This window comes from Neolamprologus brichardi, chromosome 5, assembly GCF_056152115.1.
Source record: "Neolamprologus brichardi isolate AB-2024 chromosome 5, ASM5615211v1, whole genome shotgun sequence".
Lineage (NCBI taxonomy): Eukaryota > Metazoa > Chordata > Actinopteri > Cichliformes > Cichlidae > Neolamprologus > Neolamprologus brichardi.
Genome location: NC_142108.1, coordinates 7,974,464 through 7,988,269, shown reverse-complemented (window position 1 = coordinate 7,988,269; position 13,806 = coordinate 7,974,464). Strand labels below are relative to the sequence as shown.

The 13,806-nt window shown below is 39.9% G+C and overlaps 1 protein-coding gene across 1 annotated transcript in view; it reads right to left on the bottom strand.

Moving 5' to 3' along the window:
• suclg2 (succinate-CoA ligase GDP-forming subunit beta) overlaps positions 1–13,806 on the bottom strand; it is a 101,284-nt gene that overhangs the window by 42,395 nt on the left and 45,083 nt on the right. The window contains exons 6-9 of the mRNA XM_006784614.3: positions 13,047–13,136; positions 11,058–11,154; positions 5,443–5,604; positions 4,160–4,302 (exon numbers count right to left, since the gene is read on the bottom strand). Of these exons, the coding sequence (XP_006784677.1) occupies positions 4,160–4,302; positions 5,443–5,604; positions 11,058–11,154; positions 13,047–13,136 (492 nt within the window). The remainder of the gene's footprint in view (positions 1–4,159; positions 4,303–5,442; positions 5,605–11,057; positions 11,155–13,046; positions 13,137–13,806) is intronic.

Here is a 13,806-nt window from a genome sequence, read left to right as displayed (position 1 = left end):
ACACACTCACACACACACACACACACACAAACCAGTGCGAGCTAAAAGATGTTTCACGATCGGCAGTGTGATTATGCAACGCCAAAAAATGAATATGTACACGACTCTTGTTTTTGCCTCAGAGGCGGGTCCCCCCGGCTGACTGATGCTAATGTGCCCGTCTGTGCCTCTTTCACCTCATAGCGTGCCTGCTCCACCTCAAACAACGCAGAGACGTGACAAACTACTGCAGTATGCAACAAGCCTAAAGGTAACAATGTACAAAGAAGAAAAAAGAAAATCTGTCATAAGACGCAGAAACAAACACCGCCCGTATGTTTAAGGTCACAATATAGGAATAGCTGTTTTCATTATTATCATATCTGATACATAAATGTGTAATTTCCCAGTTTTATATTATTTACAACTTTAAACACATTATACTTTTGTTCTTTCCTTATCGCCATCTCTTTGAACACACGCAGAAACAACTGAGTGGGCGGCAGAACCCTGACAGCTCGCTTACTCTGAAAATTTAACTCTCCTTCGAGCAACACCGCAACACCACCTTATTCTGGAAGGGGAAGACGTTATCTACACCGAAAGCCAGTTCATTTTTAAAGTCGGACTGCTTTGGATTCTGTAGTTTTCATAAATTGTAAAATGGAAATGGGGAACTGTCGGTCAAGAAACAGAAAGAACCTCAGTGTTCATCCCCAGGATCACCGCGCTGCCTCTCTGCTGCAGACTCTGTGAACACATGACATGCACAAACTCAGTGTAATGTTAACCAAGCTTCCCACACACACTCATGAGTCAGCACGACATGTTCATTTACCGACAGGCTGCCGTACGTGCTTATTTTCTCATTCATCTGAAAACACAGAGTTTGCCGTAGTCGCAGATAAGATCAGGGCTTTTCGCATTGTAATAAACCTTTGAAAAGGGCTCCTTTATGCACTCGCAGTGAGACGCATGAATATGGGAATGAAAGGTTAAAGTATTACGAAAACGCTCGGCCTACTTGAATAGAATATTAATTACGTAACGGCGACACAATAAATCACAAAACAATGACAATTAGTAGGTTGATATAATGGCGGCCCTGATACGGGCATCTAGCCACAACATGAGTGTGTTTTAGGAAAATGTCATCATTTACTCTAGCCTATAAAAATGATAGAAAACAGCCTTAAGCCCGGAGAACAAAATGGATGTTGAGTTGGACAAAACATCCATCTGCCACCTTCTTTACGGCACAGGCGCAAGGCAATAACGAGGTTATTTGGCTGTTGGTATTTGCTGCCTGTTCCTGTGCCTACAGGTGATGTGAGGGAAACCTTAATAAATTCAGCCCTTCTGTCATCAAACTGTTCCACGCGTGGATGTGAGGAAAGTGGAGCTATTTATTTTAGCATGGAAGATAAATATGTTCCTGTTAAAAAAGCCGGGGGCCTAAATTCAAACAAACCTTATTGGTCTAGTAGACCCAGCTGAGCTACATAACATCTCACATAGTTAACGCGAACACGCACACACTTGGGTGGGGTGGGGGGTGACATACAGCTCTATGATTCGCTTATTTTTCTCGCATTAATTTCATTCCGACTTTCTTTCTCGTCTTGTTCCCACTTCTCATGCGGTATCCCTCCATTTTATCTGTTTTCTCTTCCCCTTTCATTCACAACATAATAATTTGAAGGTAATGAATGCTTTAAGGGTAGATTCTGGGGAAGTGAGCAAACAAGAAAAGGAAGCCTTTGTCATCTCATGCTCCATCTCTGCTATTCAGTGCCAGCGGTACACTCGCGTCGCATCCACTCCTCTCAGCACAATGAGCCTGAGACATCAAAGCGGAGATTGAGAGGGAGAGAGCGTGAGGAAGACAGAGGGGAGGGAGGGAGACAAAAGCGGAAAAAGCAACTGAGGAAGAAAGCCAGAAAGAAGAGACGGACCCCAAAAATACCTGTTTTTCCCCTTCTTTTTTCTTTCTGTCATTACAGTGGAATATTTCCTGTTGAATGGGCTTCTATCATTTTTTCTTCGCAGGACATAAACCATTTTAATCTTGGCACTCAAAAGTTGCAGTGGTTCCTAATAAAAAACATTTTCACATATGCAACAGAACATTTCTGGCCTTCCTCACAGCAGCTACCAAACTCATTTTATTCAGTGCCAGTGGAAGTAAGCATTCTTATAAGGCACTCTATCAACACTATTATGCGAAAGCAGCGAAAGTTTTGTTTTTTTAAATCAGTAGAAAAATAATGATGTGAAATGCAAGTAGACCAGGCTGTCTGAGACTCGAAACTTTGAATAAATACTAAACAAAGGGCTGCGCATTTGAAGGAAATAAGCACTGAAGCCTTGATGTTTAAGGCAAATAAGGAAAAACAGAATTTACTGACGCTCCGAGTCGATCAATTTTGCCTCGGCACCTCATCCCATCCACGTTTACCCAGGGTGTGATTTTACTGTTACTTACCGCTCATATATCTTTTAAAGATTTGGGAGTAGTAATTTGTGGGGAGGAAAAAAAGAAGAAACCAAATGCAAATGAGCAGCATGCTCTTATTGTGAAATGATTAACATTCCCTCCACAGATCAGAGCAGGTTTCTCAGCTCCCCTGGTTGAAATGCTAATGGTGCTTCCAACCCAGTTTAATGTCAATCCTCCTCTATTTTTTTCCCTGTTAGGGAGGAGCTTCCCGTCTCCGTTTCCATACACAGCAGCAGGAGGGACAGGCAGCAGGTCTACTCCCCCATCTGGATTTGGGGAATCAACCCAAGCCAAAAAAAAAGAAGAGAGAAAGAGGAACAGGAGGAGCGTTTGATGGTGAGGGGGCCAGTGGATACAGACTAAAACCTGATCTCGCCTTTGAAGATATCCAACTTGTTTTAAAAGGGTATAATAATAATAAAAATGTGGCTCCCTCAGGGGAAGAGAGCAGCAAATCTCCCCCGTTGATTGCATTTCTTTTTTAACCACCATATTCATTTTTATTTTTCTCCACAGTCTGCCGGGCTGATTTTGTGAGACCAAAATCGATCACACAGTGGATTTTTCGAGTCAGGCAATGTATCACCTGCTGGAGTGTTAAGGTTAGCAAGTTTTTAACATTCATCAACAAAAGGTGTGCAACACTGCTACCATGAAAAATCCTACTTCAGTGTTTCGAATGAGCTTTAGATGAAATAAAGCTTTCTGGTATGTGTAATATATACAGAATAACTATTTTAAGACTATGTATCACATGCCATACAGCGTACTGTAGCTGTATTGTTTAGTAACCTGTCCTGGAAAGTCATTTGAGGAAATTCCAGCTGGCAAGATAGCTTTTTAAACTAGATGCAAAGCGAATTCTTCAAAAATATTTACTGCCAAGTCAAGTCAGCATGTGCTTTTTTTAAAGAAAGCTTTTTTAAAAAAGTGAGCTGAGGACTGAATTTCAATCTAATTCTACTCTGTATTCTACACAACCAAGTAGAGACGCTCCAAAGAGCGAACCCGTGATCATTCCTGGGATACAGGAGTGACAGCAGTGAGGGATTTAGCGATGTGATAACTGTCAACACACAATCAGCACTGCGGTATCGTTACAAGGCTTACGTTGTTTAGCTTGGAATTATTAGCTTTCCGAACATGGAGCAGAATCACTTGTAAAACACCCCGAGCTGCCACTCAGTCACAGCCGCGAGAATTTCTGTCGCATGCTTTTCATTTAAAGTTTTATATGTGCGTTAAATCTGAGCTGCATATGCGCCCGTTATTGCGTGTTCAGAGCGCACGCGCTCGCACGTCTTAGCCTTTCTTTACAAGCGCAGTTACTGCAGAATACAGAGCGCCAATTTATCATGCCACAGTAACTGAAATGATGGCTTATAATCACACAGCCTTCCAGAGTCTGTTTTCCCAAGTTAAACATGGGCATATGCCAAGGTCCCCAGACTAATGAGTTGCACTGACAAAGCTCTAACCAGACAGATAGAGCTTTATGAATGTACTGTGACAAAATACATGACTGCAATATCAAACGCAATTCAACAGGTGGTAAAATTGCTTTTTCTTCCAAGCTGTGCTTTAAAAATCAGTAACCAATTTAGCTTATGTACTCAACTGTTACAGTCAAGCTGTTCAAGAAGCAGGCAAGCGACCTCTTTGTTAAGAGTTTGTTCCTACCTTTGGGTCGGCAGTGAGCAGCTTAAAAGCCTCGTACACCTGTTTCTCTTTGACTCCACCACCCAGGTCCAGGAAGTTTGCTGGCTTTCCTCCATGCAGGTCAATGATGTCACACGTGGCCATGGCCAAACCAGCTCCATTCACTGTTACGACAATGTAATGTAATAATTAGGCACTCGTTTTTATGCATTTTCACATATTTGTGTTAACGATAATTTAGACTAAAGTATAACAATTTGAACATTAAGTAAAGGCTAATATTCGGATATTGAAACAGACGTGCCTGAGAACAAAGTGACATGCAGACACGAGTTAATTAAAGTAACATTACACTGAAGGAAAAATGGCATGAACTATAATAACCCGCAAAGGAATTCAGTGCCAAGTCATCCACTAAATACGAGCAAATAGCTGGGAAAAAAATGCCACACTTAAAAAGTGAATCTGCTGGAAATCTTCGAATCAGAAACATTCAAGTCAAGCAACACAGAGAAAATTTGATTACAACTCAGCTCCCGACTTCAGAGAAGAGAGTGTTGATTAGAAGAGGTTGTGCTATGCTTTTGGACTGTGGACTATGTCATCATTTAGCCAACTGCCTGTGCCTCTGCACTGCTGAGTTGTGCAGGAGCCAAGTGCACAAAAATGTCCTACATAATTTGGTTTAGCCAAGCTGAACTTGTGTCCTGGCAAGCTCCACAACCGAGGTCTCAATAAAAGGGAAATTCGCTTTAACAGCTGTCACTTTGGTGGCTTACGGAGCTCTCAAGGAAGCTGCGGGGCCTTAAAAGCTGTTGTTACTTTAGGAGAGTCTGGGAGCTGGGGATGCAGAATGGGGTTTGTGTGCAGAATGGAGGAGAAGTGTTAGCAGACAACTAATGTGTTTATGAGGCTACGGGGTAAGAAGTGAGAGCACCTGTTAGTGCAGTTGTACACTGTAAAAGCTTTGATTTATGACAAGAGAGGGGGCCTTTAATGAGAATGCTAACAATCTGGCTCACAGGAGACTTTCTGGGTGGATTATAGCTAATTAGAACGCATTGGTTACGGCAGCAATCCTTGTGGAGTCTTCAGAAAGCTGCTTGTAATGTGGACTGGAGGAGAGCACAGACTTCCGTTAGTTTGACTAAGTTTTAACTGTGTCCGAGCTTTTCGCTTACTCGACTTAAGAGACACATTAAAGCCACATGGCAGGAGGGGTAGGCTTTTGGGAGAACTCCTTTATTGGGTGGTGTATGTGCAGGCAGGTGTGTCGGGTCTGATGGAGAGATTAGCTTCCTTACCAAAGCAGGCAATGTTCCCATCCAGTCCGATATATTTAAGGTCCCACTTTGCTGCCGCCATCTCCGTGGGGTCGGCCTCCGTCATGTCATCCATGGCAAACACGTTTTTCTGACGGAACTCAGCGTTGTCATCAAAGTTGATCTTAGCATCAAAGCAAACCACTACGGTAAGGAGTGGGAAAGACAGCAGTGGGGGAAAAATAGAACGAGTGAGAAAGACGAAGCAGAATCCAGACATTAAAAAAAAACTACCTAATTACCATTTCTAAAACCTGAAAGTAATGAACTCCAGGGTGTCCCCTCAGTCTGCTGGTCTTAATTATTTCAGGCTCACTAAGGTATGTGGTTTTGACACTGCCTCTAAGGAAAAGACTATTATAGCAAATGGACATTTCCTTTATACATCAAAGAGTGTGTATTTCAAAGACTCCGTGCTCTTAAAGCCACCTGAAAATACCGCACACTAATAATGTAACAAATTAGTAGAAGCGCTTACACTTAAATAGTGACTCTAACTGAAAGGGATAACTGGACATTCAAAAGAAATACAGTTATTCCGCCGTCTTGGTGAGAATTTAAAAAGTCACGTCTATTTGCTAAATTTGTAGCTGGAGCCAGAAATCAGTTAGCTCAGCTTATGATTAAAACCAGGAAAGTAGGAGGAAAGGTAACAAATTCACCCCTATATTGAAGCTCAATAACAATTAATACAAAACCTAAAGTATAAAAATGACATCCAAATGGAGGAGCACGTCTCCTAGTTCCAGTTTTTGCTTTGCTAACCAGCTGCTTGTGCTGACTTTATATTCTCCAGTCCAGTTTTCAGTCTCAGGCCTCACAGTATTTTCCACACTTGGCTTTAAAATGAACTATGGTAATGTTCTATAGTACCATCAATATTAACTATTCCACTTAATGGCTAATTACATTTAAACATTCAGGCAATCCTGATGTGAAACTGAGGAAAGGAAGTAAAATATTGAAATGTGCAAATATACTTTATGAGTGCAACATGAACAACATACATGGACACAAGACACATGGAGCAGGCAGACTCTCCTGGGACTGGGGAGTCGGCATGCTGCGTCCTCCAGGTGAAGCGTTTTCCTCACTACACAATTCCTTTTTGTTCTGTTTTGACACATCCATTATTGCAGTCTATCTACAAAATGTATTCAGCTATTACCAAACGAGACAAAAAAAAAAATACAAATTTTCCACCCTTGAGAAATTTTCCTTCTCCAAACACGTCTGTCGAAAGCCTGCAAGAAAATAGCTGTGCTCCCTTGCGACGTGTGAACAAATCGAAGCAAAGAATGAGCTGATGTTAATGTGAAGCCCTTCTACAAAGCCTGCTTCAATCACAACACCTGCTTCTTCCTTCTTTTAAAAAAAGAGAAAGCATACCCCTCGTATAAATTCAGTTTTTTTAAGGACTCATTTTCTGCATTAATATTCATAACGAATCACGCAAAAACATTGTCGTGTGAGTGTTTGATAACTTTGAGCAAGTATCTTTTTTTTTGAGGAAACTAAGGATCAAAGAAGTGATGCATCTTCAGCACGCTGTAATAGTGTATGACACATCACACTCAATCTGTGTTCAGCTCCAAAGACAAGACAATCACTCTTATTTCTTTGAGAGAGAAAAAAAACAAAAAACAAAAACCAAAGTTTGGCAGCGTCACAAGCGCTGGAATAATGCTTTGTGACTTCCTATAACAGCCTTCTCATCTGAATGACGAGCACTTGAATTGTTTTCCTGCTAACCTCCATTTTTGTCACTAGGGGTAATCAAGGTGACTGAAATTTACCCATATCTCTGTTCTTCTGTGTGACTGGAAGTGCTTGCTTCCAACAGGGATTACGCCATACGGGAAAAATACATCGAGAAATTATAGAAGCAGAAACTTCACTGTCTTACTGGACACAACAGTTTGCTAGTGCCTGCTACAAATGAGAGGAGGACAGAAATGTGAACTGCTCTTGGTGACTTTCAAATAAAGTAAGGGGCCTTGAAATGGTATTTTACTTTAAAATTGAACGATCCTGGTAGATATTAGATCCAATTGTATTCTACTGTGCAAAAATCTTGAGTCATGTCTTTATCTTTTTCCTCCAAGAAGCAGGAGTAATTTTTAAAAATTTGTTTTGATCAATAGTGCTCTCCAGGCTTTCTGAAGGCCTTTCAAAGTTTTTCATTAAACCATTTAAAGCCTCCTTTTCTCTTGTCTTCTGTCTAGTCCTTGTACCTGACCATTTTCAGAGGAATTTTTGTTTTGTTAAGCCCTTTAACACTGACCTATGATACATTCAAGTATATGAAAAAAAAGTTACTCGACTCAAGGATGAACTACTGTTGTGGATTCACGTAACTTGTATGCGAGTATCTTGGCATTATTAAGGAAACTGGATACATGGAGGACAAAAGAAGTAGCAAGCCTAAAAAAAAAAATGAACAGACTTGAGATCCATCCACTCTTCATTGAATCAACAATTCTTAATGAAGGGAAACGGGGTAGAAAAGGCCAAATACCACTGGGCTGAAAATTAGCGGCTGCAGGGCTGATGGAGTGATGAAAGCGCATTTGAAATTTTTGGTTCAACCCGTCTGGAGGAAGGAAAAAAAACAAAAAACAAAACATACAACAGTGAGTGTCTGGAGCCATCTGTAAAACACAGCAGAGGCTGTGTCATGTTTTTGGCTGTATTTCATTCATTTCAAATTTTGATCCATCAAGCAGTGCCATCAGGAAACTATCTGACTGGCAGCACTTTTATTTTTTTTAACATTACGATCCCGAACAAACCGTCAATGCAGTAAAAATATACCTGGATAGAGAAAACACACAGTGAAACACCATCACTCAGACACAACAGTCACTGTCCCCGGAGTCCAATCAGCAACATTGCTGAACTGAACAGGCAGCCAACATCCGAAGAAGAGCTTTGAATGTCCTTCAAGAAGTTTTGAGATCTATTTCTGAGGATTACTTCAGGAAATGCCAAGAAAGGTTTGCTAAGAGAGTTCAGGCTGTGCTCAAGATAAAGTTTGTCTTACCAAATGTTGAGTTTTAAGCTTAGTAGAATTTTATTAACTCTCTCTTTGCCTTATATATTGTATTTCCATGGATGTTTGCGTGTTTCAGTAAATCACTGCACCCCTTTTTCCATTGTCCTAGCAAAATATAAAGAAATAAAGGGGGGATTTAAGACTGTACTTCTAAATGACTAATCTAAGACACTTTTCAATGGTTGAAATATCCCATCTTTTTATTAACTACTTTTAGGGCTGCCACAAACGATTATTTTGATAGTCGACTAGTCACCGATTATTTTTGCGATTAGTCGACTAATCAGATCATGCATCCATTGGACGTATAGATTATTGCACCAGCATGCATCTGCTCTTATATAACTATAATTAGCTTACAGTTTTAAGTGTTTAAGGTATGTGCTAACTAAAAATAAAGACAAGATGATAGTTTATTAAATTTTAATGAAATTTGCAGATTGTTTTGGTGAAGTTTACTAAACTCCTTGCTATCTAAAATATAACAGGACACCGGAGTATATTCTCGAGCATCTCATACTTCTGATAATCAGTTGTCTGCTTGACATTTATTCAGCTGTGCAAAAACTATAACTTTAATCTCAGCCAAACCGATTCATTCAGGAACAAATAAAATACAAAAAGAAGCCAAACAATAACATTTTTAAGTTATCTAAGTGACTTATATGTTTAACCTGAGTAGCAAAGACAGCGGTGGGTTTGAAAACGATTTGCCGGGAGTCCGGTGTTCTCACGGCTCTAGTGAGCCTTGCCCCCGGCTAGCTATCGAGCTAGTGGGTAACAGACGTCTCCGAAAACGTCGGAGCGCTTTTGAAAATATGTGGTGTCTTGATAAACTGAGCAGATATTTGAAGTTTACACAGCTACATTCTTGCCTGAAAATATGTTAAACGTTTATTTTGTAACCCAGAAAGAATAATAAGAGTAATATTAAAACTAACTAGCTGCCGCCATTGTTGGAAACTGAGCAGGGCTGCGCTATGAATTCTGGGACAGAGCTACTTCTTCTTCTTCCGGGTTTAACGGCAGCTGGCATCCTTGTACATGCAGTGCTGCCATCTTCTGTTTCAGTCTGTTATTACACTCTTAAATTCTACTACTTATTCCTGCGTCTTCTGTGATCTTACAAAGCTTCAAACGACGCGTTGACTATTAAATCAGTCATCGACGATTTTGATAGTTGACGTAATCGTGACTAGTCGACTAATCGTGGCAGCCCTAACTACTTTTAATCTGCAGCAGCACAAAGTCAGACATGTTGATCAAGGCCAACACCTTAATCATTGCTTGTTTCTTAGAAAATTAGCATTACTATTTTACAGTTTCTCATTTGGCTCATGTGTCTCATCTGATCATTTATACATGAAGTACAAAGAGTTAAGAGACAATATTTATTGCTTGACGACACAATAAATTTATCTTGAATATAATTACCCAAAGTTAATTTCAATAGACTGAGCGTGTAATAGGCTAAGCTTCACTCCAATAAACATTGTCGAGTGAAGATGATAATTGCTCAACCTTTTAATAATCTCCCTTTCATCCATTCAGAGACACTTACAGACATATTCCAAGTTAAGTACTTTTGGCTGAGCACATGCATTTGGAATAAGGCCAGTTTACAACGACACAATTATAGAAAATAATTCCTTTGAGAATAGAACCAGTGAACAGTATGATAAATTCAATAATTGTTGATTGTTTTTGTGGTTTTTAAAGTGCTTTAGGGGCATTCCCCGATGCAAAGTTTTTAACTTGGGAACTACTATTTCTTCCTATTATTTTGGACATCTTAACATTTATAGTTGATATATTTATAAATATAAACAGCGTTATTTGTTGTTAGCTTTCCTAAAAAGATTTGCTGGGATTACACAGAACATCTTGTGCGCATGCAAAATATGAAATAAATATGGAAATAATAAATATGAAATAAACGCTGATCAATTCAAAAACTACAAACGGTAATGCAAAGTTACCTATGTCAATATATTTTTAATTATGATACTTTACTTTATTTCATTAATGCTCCACTCAGAGCCCATAAGATTTTCACAGAACATCTCAAAGTGGTTAATCTTCGCCGACCATAAATTAAAAGGCTGCATCTGAAGCTGCCACTGCTGCTATTTGTAGTCCCTCATTACTTGCTGATGATAGATTATATGCCTTCAGTTAATCATCAGCAACTAGGAAACATCAACAAACATGAACATGCTGTGAATATGGAAAGCTCTGCTCCCTGAAGCCATTTGGATTTTGATCCAGACAAAGTCATGCTGACAAGAAGCTGATGTCAGTGTGTTGCAATTACAGTACACTTCACATTCTGAAATGCATTTAGACCAGAGGAGCGATGTGCTGCCTCTGTCTCGCAGTCGGTGATTAATATGTGGCAGCATCGTGATGCTGAAATGCTGAGTTCTGCGTTTAAACTGTTTAATAGAAATTACAGACAGCAGGACGGCACACATCCAAAGACACACATGAAACACACAAACATACAGACAAGTATGTTTTTTAAAAAAATGATACAAAGTACCTTGTCCTTCGGGAGTCTCTCCGAGAGGATTGACTTCAACTTGAGTGGCGTCGACTTTCAGGAACAGATCATAGAGCCTCTTAATCTGATCTGCTGCCTGTGAGGTCCACAGAGGACAGTAATTACCTGATGGTTCGGCTCTGAGTAGTCAGCCCTGACAAGGCTGCTCAGCCTCTCACACAGGCTACATAAAACATGGCAAATCACCTTCACCATCACCGTGTCTTTTTATGGCATTAATGTGCAAGGAAGGCAAAGTTAAATTACCTGGTGTTAGCACACCTTTCACTTGATTGCACATACATGTAGTATCGATGCATACCTGTTTTGCTAATGTGCCTTTTGCATTTGAAACAGCTGATATTTACAATGTGGAAAACAAATGTTGTCAGTGAGAATACGGGATATTAAAAACGACTGCACTTAAACATTACCAATGAAATCCTCCTTTTAAAAGGAACCTCTTTTTAATTCTCTATAGCTTCGCTTCTTTAGTGACAAAGGCAGTCTGACAGTGCAGACGCGCGAAAAATTGTATCTGCACAAAGCTCCCGTCGCTACACAGCTCCTTCAAAACAGTAAAGGTATTTTAGAAATGCTGTAATTATCTCTGAATTAAACAGCTTGGCAACTGACCAACAGCAACCAAGGAGAAGCGCACTAACAATGCACACAATTAACCAATAATTTGCTATTTCTCCCATTCCCTCTTTAAAATCAATTTCCTTTCAGTATCCAGCAAAAACAGGCCATAAAAAAGGATGCAATGAAAATGTCATCAAATCAAGTTTGCTTCACAAAGGCAGATTTGATTTTTTTGTAATTTATGTATTTGATTATTCTATGTGCTAGGATTTGAGTTATCTGATTTCTCATGCCAGTCAGAGCTTGTGCAAAAGAAAACAAATTAAGCCCTTTTTATACTGGACAAACATCTGACTTTTCTCTACAGTGGGAAAGGGTACAGCTGCATTTATTATCGGTCAAATGACTCTAGTCTGCTTGACGGCGTTTCTGGGTATTTATCGGCTCTGCCTTCAATCTGCAGTGATGGAAACATGACTTGCAGATTTTCTGTCCTTTTCCAGCACAAAGCTGTGACGTCGGCTTACATTCTTGACATGGCATGCAAGGCTGAAAGTCTGTCTGCTGAGTGGCTTTAGGTCCTCACTGTGAAGCCTTTCATAGCTCACAGACACTGTAAACACACCTGTCACCTCCCCGGCAAGGTGCCGTTAACCCACAGACACAGTTCAGCCTTTTTTTATACTGTATATGGGCAACAGCCTGCATGGATTTGCTAACAATAGCAATCACACAAACCAGAAATTAACTGTTTTTTCCAGTGTTCGTGACGGCAAATGTGAAACAACACATAGAAAATCTGAATAAAAATAAAAACGTGTGGCTTTGTGTAAATTTGCCCAGAAATAAATACTTGAAATTTTGCCATAAAAATGGGGTTTAATACTAAGAGGCAAAAAAAAAAAAGAAAGATCTAAAGTAATCTTAACCGAGCACACATTTTATTCAGACTGTGAGCTCGGCCTACTGCTGTGCTGTTCTTCCTCAGCTTTATTTTCAGAGCAAATGCCTGAACATGACTAAAAAACTTTGGGGAGAGGAGAGAAAATGTTTGTTTCGCTGTCCTCAAAATCATAACTGGCCCACTGAGATGAGTTTTAGTGGCTAACGCATGATTCACTCACAAAATCAGTGTGTGCCATGTTCTACCAAATAATGATATCGTTAGTAGTGTAAGCTCCCCAAGCCTGGCACAGTGCTGTGCCTCACTGCCAAGTATGACAACAGACCACCTGGCAAGTCAGCATAGTATAATGACACTTCACAACTTGCCTCTGGAAAACTAATAATAGCCAAAGTATGGCCTATTTATGAATGGGCAAGCATCTGCCTGCCTACATATATATGAATGTCAGAATCACTGATCCTTCGTTGTGACTTTAAAGCCTTCCATGGGCCCATTACCTGTCTCTGCAGAGCTCCTTTGAAACCCAAATTAGCTGCCATGCGAAGTGCCTGGTCGTCTCTCACACCTTCAAAGATATCTATGGCTTCCTGGTAGATTTGTAGAGAATATGCAAGAGAGAGGAAGACAAACAAATGAAGACAAGAAGTAAGCATTAGGCTATATCCTAATTAAACTATGCAATATATTTCTGATAATCATACACAGAATGGACCAACTCTCTAACAGCAATAGGCTGTCTATGAAGATGATCACAATAGCTCCCAAAAAATATATCTAAAAGTGCTCATCACACTCAAACATCACGCTAATGTTTGTTGGCTCAACTTTTTATAAATGCTTATGATTATCTTATTAAGGAGTGCTTATTTGTAGTAGCTGAAGCAGTCCCTGAGGTACTAGTGGAGCATCTGCACATGTACGAACTGTTCCTTTCCTAAACCATGTCATTCATTTTCCTTTGTAGACCACAAAATACGTAAACTGTACAAAACCAGAATCAGAGAGCAGAGTTCTAGCTTGCACAAAGCAGGAGTACAGTAACATAGTGTAACATAATAAAATTTCAGGGAGCATATCCATCACCAAGACCAATGCCAGTTTGCAAAATTAAAGAAAGTGATCCAGATCTATCCTTTTAGATCCTTTACCCACATTCCACCGGGTTTTTATGCATAAATTACCTGCATGTTATAATGCATCGACTGATCTGTGGGAAGTTCTGGGCATGTGTGTTTATTAGGATTGGGCAATTGGCTC